The sequence below is a fragment of the Hylobates moloch genome, unplaced genomic scaffold (genome assembly GCF_009828535.3).
Source record: "Hylobates moloch isolate HMO894 unplaced genomic scaffold, HMol_V3 SCAFFOLD_1, whole genome shotgun sequence".
NCBI classification, from domain to species: Eukaryota; Metazoa; Chordata; class Mammalia; order Primates; family Hylobatidae; genus Hylobates; species Hylobates moloch.
In genome coordinates this window covers 129,102,812-129,113,236 of record NW_026652276.1, presented here as the reverse complement: position 1 = coordinate 129,113,236, position 10,425 = coordinate 129,102,812, and the positions used below count along the sequence as shown (strand labels likewise).

Sequence of the window (10,425 nt, the reverse complement as noted above, 5' to 3'; positions counted from 1 at the left end):
TGTATTTTTAGTAGAGACAAGGTTTCACCATGTTGGTCAGGCTGGTCTCGAACTCTTGGCCTCAAGTGATCCAGCCACCTTGGCCTCCCAAAGTGTTGGGATAACAGATGTGAGCTACCATGCTTGGCCTTTAATACTTTTATCCATGTTTGAAAAACAAAGAATTTGGCCGGGCACAGTGGCTCGCATCTGTAATCCCAGCACTTTGGGAGGCCGAGGTGGGAGGATCACGAGATCAGGAGTTCCAGACCAGCCTGGCCAACATGGTGAAACCTTGTCTCTACTAAAAATACAAAAATTAGCCGGACATGGTGGCGGGCGCCTGTAATCCCAGCTACTCAGAAGGCTGAGGCAGGAGAATCGCTTGAGCCTGAGAGGCAGAGGTTGCAATGAGCTGAGATCGAGCCACTGCACTCCAGCCTGGGCAATATAGCAAGACTCTGTCTGAAAAGAAAAAAAAAAAAGAATTCGATCAAAGACAAACCATCTACTGTAATTAACCAAGGAAAAAGCTTTCAGGACTTTCAAATGTTAACTGTTTTTCCCCTTCCTGTCTGGGAAAATGCTATAAAGCTTCATTGAGTTAGGAATGACTTACACGTTTTGTTTTGAGCACCCAAGGGATGCTTTTCTGATATTTATATTGCCATAATTTTACTTGAATGCTTTGAATGACTACATCCAATTTTGCACCTATACCCTTTAGTGTTACTTTTTAATCTTCCTGGAATCCATTTTCTAAAAAATAAAGACATTTTGAGATCTGAGAGCTACATCTCAATGTCTGTGGTTATAATTCTGGACAGGAGGTAGCTAAACTTAGTGTAGGGAAATGCAGATATCGGAATTGTAGACCTCTACACTCAGACTTTCTTCTGTCATAGTGGCTAAAACAGGATCTACACATGGATAAAGTGGGACAATCATCTTTTCTTCATAAATAAATGTACAGCTTTAGGAATAGGTCACCATTTTTTATAGGACATGTTAGTCTTTGTTTTTTTTTTTCCCCCTGGCATCAGAAAGATGTACTAATTGAAACGTAACTTGGGAACATTGTGCCATCTTGAAACCTTGATTTAGTAAAAATATGGCAGTACTGATCAGGAAATGCATTCAGCTTGCTTAGAAAACCAAAAAGGCATTAGAGCCACAAAAGCAAAGAAAACCAAGAAAACTTCCCATGTTTGGATCATGTTCTATAGAAAAACTAAATTATAATTGTAGGCTTTTTCATTCATGAACCAAATGCTGTAATACTTTGCCCTTTGACTGGTTTGGATTCTTTACTAGTGGTATTTCCAGAAGTAAGATGACAGTTACTCTCCTTATAGCAACTGAGTGTACTAAGTTGAATGAAAGGATGAATAATATTCACTTGTTGGAACTGAGCCCCACTACTGATTCTTTAACAAATTGCTTGAATTTTTTTTTTTTCTTGTTGTTTTGGAGATGGAGTTTCACTCGTCGCCTCCCCCAGGCTGGAGTGCAATGGTGCTATCTCAGCTCACTGCAACCTCCGCCTCCCAGGTTCAAGCGATTCTCCTCCTCAACCTCCTGAGTAGCTGAGATTACAGGCATGTGCCACCACGCCCAGCTACTTTTTTTATTATTAGTAGAGATGAGATTTCACCATTTTGTCCAGGCTGGTCTCGAACTCCTGACCTCAGGTGATCTACCTGCCTTGGCCTACCAAAGTGCTGGGATTACAGGTGTGAGCCACCACACCCGGCCTTGAATTCTTATATGTAAACAATTTGGTGGGAACGTTCCATCATAAATTCTAAATTGTTTGTATACCAAGGTAGCCTTAATTTGTATACATTTCAGTACAATGAGATTTTATTGCCTCTGGGATGCTGTTTGGTTTATATTTTGTTGAATGTTTTTCTCATAGGAAGAGAAACCTATGACTTCTGTACCTAGATCATTTGTTACATTAAAAAGCTGCTCTTTCAGCATTAGAACTATAAAGGAATGTTATCTTGTGGGAAAAACAATCCAGTCTTTAGCTGTATGAGCTACCTTTATTAGGATGCTAGTTGCCTAGTGACATTGTTGCCTTCATAACATCATAAGGCAAAGCATTACTTTTTCTAGGTTTAGATACACAAATACTTAATATTGTATTACAACTGCCTACAATATTCAGCATAGTAAAATGTACAGGGTTATTGCCTAGCAGCAATAGGATATACCATATAGCCTAGGTATATAGTAGGCTCTACCATCTAAGTTTGTGTAAGCGCATTTTATGATGTTCACACAACAACAAAATTGCCTAACAATGCATTTGTCAGACTGTATCCCCATCATTAAGAAACACATGACTGTCTATATAACCAGAAAACCAGATAAATAGGTAGGTAGATAAAGTTCATGGGTTGGAAGGCTTGATATTATTATTATTGTTACTTTTAAGACAGAGTTTCATTTCCATCTCCCAAGCGGGAGTGCAATGGTGCAATCTCGGCTCACTGCAACCGCCCCTTCCTGGGCTGAAGCAATTCTTGTGCCTCAGCCTCCCAAGTAGCTGGGATGACAGGTGCATGCCACCACGCCTGGCTAATTTTTATATTTTTTGTAGAGACAGGGTTTTGCCATGTTGCCCAGGCTGGTCTCGAACTACTGGACTCAAGCTTTCTGCCTGCCTTGGGCTCCCAAAGTGCTGGGATTACAGGTGTGAGCCACTGTGCCTGGCCAAGGCTTGATATTATTAAGTCAATGCTACTCATATTGGTCTAATTTATAGATCAATGCAATTATAATCAGAATCCTAGCAGGTCTGTGTGTGTGTGTAAATTGACATGTTGAGACTAAAATGTCTGTGAAAATGCAGAGGAACTAGTGTAGCTAAGCCAACCTTGAAGAACAAAGTTGAAGAACTTACTCTACCAGATTTCAATGCTTAATGTAAAGCAACAACTATTAAGACAGTGTGATATTAGCATAAAGATAGACATAGACCAGGGCCAGGTGCGGTGGCTCATGCATGTAATCCCTGCACTTTGGGAGGCCGAGGTGGTGGATCATGGTCAGGAGTTTGAGACCAGCCTGGCCAACATGGTGAAACCCTGTCTCTACTGAAAATACAAAAATTAGCCAGGTGTGGGGGCATGAGCCTGTAGTCCCAGCTACTCAGGAGGCCGAGGCAGGAGAATTGCTTGAACCCAGGAGGCAGAGGTTGCAGTGAGCCTAGATATCACCACTGCACTCCAGCCTGGGTGACAGAGTGAGACTCCATATATATATATATTAAAAAAAAAAAAAAAGAGGGTTGGGCACGGTTGCTCACGCTTGTAATCCCAGCACTTTGGGAGGTCGAGATGGGCAGATCACCTGAGGTCATGAGTTCAAGACCAGCCTGGCCAACATGGCGAAACCCCGTCTCTATTAAAAGTACAAAAATTAGCTAGGCGTGGTAGTGGGCACCTGTAATCCCAGCTACTAGGGAGGCTGAGGCAGGAGAATCGCTTGACCCCAGGAGGCAGAGGTTGCAGTGAGCCAAGGTAGCGCCACTGTACTCCAGCCTGGTCGACAGAGTGAGACTCCGTCTCAAAAAAAAAAAAAAAAAGAAAGAAAGAAAAAGAATAAAAAAAATAGACATAGATCAATGGAACAAAATACAAGTCCAGAAATAGACCTCACAATCATTTTCAGCTTTATGCGATTCAATGGAGATGAAATAGTCTTTTCAATTCATTTTGCTGGAGCAATTGGGTTCCATGTGGGGAAAGAAAGGAAGCTTGGCTCATATATCACATCATATTCAAACATTAATTTGAGATAGATTCTAGACATACATACAAAAGGTAAATGTCAAAGCTTATAGAAAAAATAGATTGTTATGATCTTGAACAAAACACAACATCACTAATAATACTTCATTAAACTTAGGAACAAGTCCATGTATTCTTATAGTTATTCTAAGTGGTATCTTCAAATCAAGCTAGCCTTCATAACATTTAAAGTACTTCCACCATTATCTTGAAGTTTGTAGAACTACCTAAACTAACATTTTATTATTATGCTCTCAGCTTTTTATCAAAGGGCACTATAGGAAACATTCACGTGAAATTATTACTGGGCTGAGCATGATGTCTCATGCCTGTAATCCCAGCAGTTTGGGAGGCTGAGGCAGGAGAACCACTTGAACCCAGGAGTTTAAGACCCTACCACTCTCACTGTATCCCATTATCCATCCTATAGGGGTTCCAAAATGAGAAGACACAGAGAATTTGGAGGAAGAAATAAAGAAATACTAGAAGAAAAATTCCCAGAGTTAAAGGAGACACGAGTCTTCTAATTTAAGAGGCCTATAGAATACCAAGCAAGATACATGACAAAGGTTTCAAACTTGGAATACATCAAAGTAAAATTTCAGAATTTTAGATTTTATTGGAACTTTAGATGTATTTATATTGAGAAAATAACAAAACAAGATTGTCTACAAAAGAAAGAATCAGACTGGCATCCAACTCCTCACCAATTAACATTACATGCAAAAAAGATTCTGCAATATCTAAGGCAAAATAATTTTGGCTGGATACAGTGGCTCACACCTGTAATCCCAGCACTTTGGGAGGCTGAGGTGGGTGGATCACTTGAGGTCAGGAGTTCAAGTCCAGCCTGGCCAACATGGTGAAACCCCATCTCTACCAAAAATACAAAAATTAGCCAGGTGTGGTGTGGGCACCTGTAATCCCAGCTACTCGGGAGGCTGAGGCAGGAGAATCGCTTGAACCTGAGAGATGGAGGCTGCAGTGAGCTGAAATGGCGCCACTGCACTCCAGCCTGAGTGAGACTCTGTCTCTAGCAACATTAATAATAATTTTGACCTTAGATTACCATACTAAGTGTGTTAAGGTATGGTTTTGTTTGAAGAAATTATATAGATAGCTTTTCTCTAAGCATTCCCTTGGCCTTCTTGCTTTGACTGAAACCTGGCTCTTCCCTGAGGACACTTGACTGCCCTGTAGCTTTTTCCAGTGATGACTGTTTTCTCTCCTGTGTACCACTGGGTTTGGAGTCTAGCTGGAGGTTCTTATTTCACAGATAGATAAATAAATAGGAGAGAGAAGCCGGTTGGCATGTAAGAGGTTTTCTCGCTCTAGGGAGATTCTTCAAGCAATCACTATGTCGACAGACACAGATGTTTCCTTTTCTTCGTACGATGAAGATCAGGGATCCAAACTTACTCAAAAAGCTAAAGAGGCACCATTCACCCCCATTGGAATGGCAGGTTTTGTAGCAATTGTTGCATATGGATTAAACAAATTGAAGAGCAGGGGAAATACTAAAATGTTCCATCATCTGATCCACATGCGTGTGGAAGCCCAAGGCTTTGTTGTAGGAGCAACGGCTGTTGTTGGTATGGGCTATTCCATGTATTGGGAATTCTAAGTAAAACTTGAGCCTTAGAAGAAGAGATGCTGTCTTGGTCTTGTTGGAGGAGCTTGCTTTAGTTAGACATCTCATTATTGAAGTTACATATTAATGTTGAAAATTAACTATCTGAGTGGGTTAAGATGGTAACACGGCATTTTGAATATTGGCTTCCTTTCTTGCAGGCTTGATTTGCCTGGTGATTGAATTACTAGTGAATAGTTTACTAACTAGGTCATTAAAGGAAGTAGAGTTAACATAAAAGATACATGTCACCTAAATATATTTCATAGTGTTGAAATGTCCACCTTCTTAAACTGTTAAGGTGAAATTAGTTCTAAAGAAGATAGTAGACCAATCCTGAAGTACTCCCAGTTTGCTGCAGAATCTCACATGTTTTGAATGTTATGTAAGAGTCCTATTTGCCCAGTTAATTTAACTTTTTTCTGCTTGTCTTGTGGACTGGCTGGCTCTTTCAGAACTCTGTCCAAAAAGTGCATGGAATATAACTTGTAAAGCCTCCCACAACTGACAGTATCTATGTGTGTGTGTTTAAACCCAACCTCGAAAGCTTACAATAGAGCTGTATAGTAGTAGTATTAAAGAATCACAATTGTAAACATGAGAATAACTGGTGGATTCTAGTTTAGTTCTTTTGTTATTGCAGAATTATATTTTTGCTGCTGTTAGAATAATTTTTAAATGTTATCTTGAAATCGAAATATGTATTTTGGTTGGGCCCTGTGGCTCACACCTGAAATCCTAGCACTTTGGGAGGCTAAGGCAGGCGGATTACCTGAGCTGAGGAGTTTCAGACTGCCCTGGGCAACATGGTGAAACCCTGTCTCTATCAAAAATACAAAAAATTAGTCAGGAGGCATAGTGGCAGGCACCTGTAGTCCCAGCTACTCAGGAGGCTGAGGCATGAAAATCGCTTGAGCCCGAAAAGTGGAGGTTGTGGTGAGCCGAGTCTGTGCCACTGCACTCCACCCTGGGTGACAGAATGAGACTGTCTCCAAAAAAAAAAAAAAAAAAAGGAAAGGAAGAGATATGTATTTTAAGAACTCATGCAAAAATAAATGAACACTATTAAAATGTGTGTGTTGCTTATTTTCTCCATAAAAACTGTAAACATTAAACAAATTACCTATAATGGAATTGATTAATGACTTATGAGCGAACTGGTTTGGCCAGAAAGTATACAGAATTTTTTTGTTTGTTTGTTTTTTTAGTTTCAGTCTGTCTCCCAGGTTGGAGTGCAGTGGCACGATCTCAGTTCAATGCAACCTCCACCTCCCGGGTTCAAGTGATTCTCCTACCTCAGCCTCCCCAGTAGCTGGGATCAGAGGTGCCCGGCACCATGCCCGGCTAATTTTTGTGTTTTTAGTAGAGATGGGGTTTCGCCATGTTGGCCTGGCTGGTCTCAAATTCCTGACCTCAGGTGATCCGCCTGCCTTGTCCTCCCAAGGTGCTGGGATTATAGGCGTGAGTCACCGTGCCCAGCACACAAACTTTTATATACTACAGAATGCTATTATACTTGTGAAATTCTCTTGTTTAACCTGAATTTACATTCCATGATGATAACATGGTATACATATTGTTATGAAAGTGACCATGTCCATAAATAGATAGGAGAAATCCCATAACTCCTACTACATCAGTTCTACCTTTTGCAACCGTTTCCATTTCGCTAACTTCTGTCCTGTTGCTATGGAAAAACTATCTGGACTCCTAGAAAATCCCTGCTTGCCAAACAAAGAACACACCAGCTCACTGCTCTCTCCTGCCTCATTTTTTCCCCCATATAAGGTCCATAGTTTTGTTTGTTTTTTTGATTTTCTCTGCTCCTAGCATCAAGCACTGTGCCTGGCACACTATACAAGCTTAGTCTTTAATGAACAAATACAAATTAAATCTGTATATGGGCTGAGTGTGGCGGTTCATGCCCGTAATTCCAGCACTTTGGGAGGCCAAGGCGGGCCTGTCACTTGAGGCTGCCAATTTTGAGACCAGCCTGGCCAATGTGGTGAAATCCCACCTCAAAAAAAGAAAAAAAAAGGCCAGACACGGTGGCTCACGCTTGTAATCCCAGCACTTTGGGAGGCCGAGGTGAGTGGGTCACCTGAGGTCAGGGGTTCAAGACCAGCCTGGCCAACATGGCGAAACCCCGTCTCTACTAAAAATACAAAAAAAAAAAAAAGCTGGCATGGTGGTGGGTGCCTGTAATCCCAGCTACTCGGGAGGCTGAGGCATGAGAATCACTTAAACCCGGGAGGTGGAGGCTGCAATGAGCTGAGTTCGCACCACTGCATTCCAGTCTGGGTGATAGAGCAAGACTTCATCTCAAAAAAAGAAAAAAAGAAGTTCACTTTGCTGCCAAGATTGCGAGTTTTTACTATTTCTTTCAATTAGGGGATGTTATACCTGTATGATTGCAACCAATGACCACTGTATGTTTTCATTTCTCTCCTTTCCTAAGGGAAGTTTGTCTTTTCTTTTTTTCCAATTGTGGCTACCATGGTTTTGTTTTTTGTTTTTTTTATTTTGAGATAAGAGTCTCGCTCTGTTGCCCAGGCTGGACTATAGTGGAGCAATCTCAGCTCACTGCAACCTCTGCCTCCTGGGTTCAAGCAATTCGCCTGCCTCAGCCTCCTGAGTAGCTGGGACTACAGGAGCACACCACCACACCTGGCTAATTTTTGTATTTTTAGTAGAGATGGGGTTTCACCATGTTGGCCAAACTGGTCTTGAACTCCTGACCTTGTGATCCTCCTGCCTCCGCCTCCCAAAGTGCTGGGATTACAGGCGTGAGCCACTGTGCCCGGCCACCATGTTTTCTTTCTACCATTGCATGTTGACTGAGCTGGAGTCAGTTAAGTGTAATTTGGCAATCATTTGCCATGAGAAGTTGTATTATATCTAGACCTGAAAAGAAATACAAATCATCCATGGGTTTTTGACCCTCAATGGGAATGAATAATGAGACTTCCAGCTATTTCCCTGAGGAGGTATGTTTTGTCATGTAGGTTAGACAGTTACATTAGCTCGGGTGTGACTATTTTTAAGAAAGTATATAGATGCTAAATGCAGTGTGGAATCCTGGATTGGATCTTGGAACACAAAAAGATAATTATTGGAAAAAGCAATGAAAGACAAATGAAGTCTGTAATTTGTTTAGTATTCTTAGTTTTAACACATGTTCTATGGTTATGTAAGATGTCAGCACCAGGGAAAGTTGTGTGAAGGCTATATGGGAACTCTGTACTATCTTTGCAACTTTTCTATAAATTTAACAGTCAACATATAATATAAAAACAAAACTACAAGGCTGGGCCTGGTGGCTCATGCCTGTAATCCCAGCACACTGGGAGGCCAAGGCAGGAGGATGGCTTGAACCCAGGAGTTCGAGACCAGTCTGAGCAACATAGTGAGACACTGTCTCTGCAAAAAATAATACAGCAAAAAAATTAGCCAGGCATGGTGGTGCACGCCTATAGACCCAGCTACTCAAGAGGCTGATATGGAAGGATCACTTGAGCCCAGGAGGTCAAGGCTGCAGTGAGCCATGATGGTGCCACTGCACTCCAGGCTGGGTGAGAGCAAGACCCTGTTTTCAAAATAAGAAGAAAAAAAGAAAACTACAAAAACAAAAACCAAAATAGTATATTTTGGCCTCCCAGTGTGCTGGGATTACAGGCATGAGCCACCAGGCCCAGCCTTGTAGTTTTGTTTTTATATTATATGTTGACTGTTAAATGGAAACTGGGCTGCCAGGACATAGAATGTCTTTTCTGGCCAGGCGTGGTGGCTCACGCCTGTAATCCCAGCACTTTGGGAGGCCGAGGCAGGCAGATCATGAGGTCAAGAGACTGAGACCATTCTGGCCAACATGGTGAAACCCTGTCTCTACTAAAAATGCAAACATTAGCTGGGCATGGTGACGTGCGCCTGTAGTCTCAGCTACAAGGGGGGCTGAGGCAGGAGAATCGCTTCAACCTGGGAGGCAGAGGTTGCAGTGAGCCAAGATCACGTCACTGCACTCCAGCTGGTGACACAGCAAGACTCCATCTCAAAAAAAAAAAAAAAAGAATGTCTTGTCTTACTGAGTATTCATTTTTTTCTCAACAACATCCTATTTTCTACTGGGAAACTGTGCATTCCCTTATTCTCGGTCTTTGTGATTTAGAGGGACACTAATTCCACCTCTGCCTCTATGGATAGCAAGTGACCTAGACTTGACCCGCTGAGCAACATCACATCTTCTTGGTCACAGTTACAGATTCAGGGATGGACATGTGATTTAATCAGAACAAATGAGGTGCAATTACAAGACTCTTGTGAAACTGTTAAGAAGCCTGCCAAGGCCGGGCGCGGTGGCTCACGCCTGTAATCCCAGCACTTTGGGAGGCGGAGGCGGGCGGATCACGAGATCAGGAGATCGAGACCACCCTGGCTAACATGGTGAAACTCGGTCTCTACTAAAAATACAAAAAAAAAAAAAAGCCTGCCAGGTTGAGGCTGCAGTGAGCTATGATTGTGCTACTGTACCCTAGCCTGAGTGACACAGTAAGACCCTGCTTGAAAAAAAAAAAACAAGCCAGAATCTCTCCTTTCCACTGGGGGGTTGATAAGAAGAGTTATATTAATCTTATTGTCATCACAAGGTGAGAGGCTGCTGGAAAATGGGACCAAGACAGGAAAGAGCAGAACAAAAGAGCACAGCCAAGACTAAAAGCATTACTTAAACTCCTTTACCCAGCCAGGCCCTGGACTTTTAAAATAAAGTATGTTTGTTCCATGAGGCCATTTAAGTTGGGTTTTCTGAATCTTACAACTTGACAGAATCCAGACTAAGACAAAAATCGCTAACTATAGTGAGGTAACGCAAAACCGTGAATTAGTACGAAACCATCAAAAAAATGTATGTGTTAGTGCACATAAAAATCTTTGGAGGCAGGGTGCAGTGGCTCACGCCTGTAATCCTAGCACTTTGGGAGGCTGAGGCAGGCGGATCACTTTATGTGGGGAGTTTGAGAC

At 41.9% G+C, this 10,425-nt stretch overlaps 1 protein-coding gene across 1 annotated transcript; it reads left to right on the top strand.

Annotated features, from left to right (window-relative positions):
* The first annotated feature begins 5,093 nt into the window (after positions 1-5,093).
* On the top strand, positions 5,094-6,021 carry LOC116809578 (HIG1 domain family member 1A, mitochondrial-like). The gene has a single exon (XM_032753411.2). It carries the CDS (start codon positions 5,137-5,139, stop codon positions 5,401-5,403), a length of 267 nt encoding a protein of 88 aa, XP_032609302.1. The 5' UTR covers positions 5,094-5,136; the 3' UTR covers positions 5,404-6,021.
* Positions 6,022-10,425: the final 4,404 nt, after the last annotated feature.

Excerpts from the sequence above, each read along its gene's own strand:
- LOC116809578 (XM_032753411.2), top strand. The coding sequence starts at position 5,137 with ATGTCGACAGACACAGATGTTTCCTTTTCTTCGTACGATGAAGATCAG.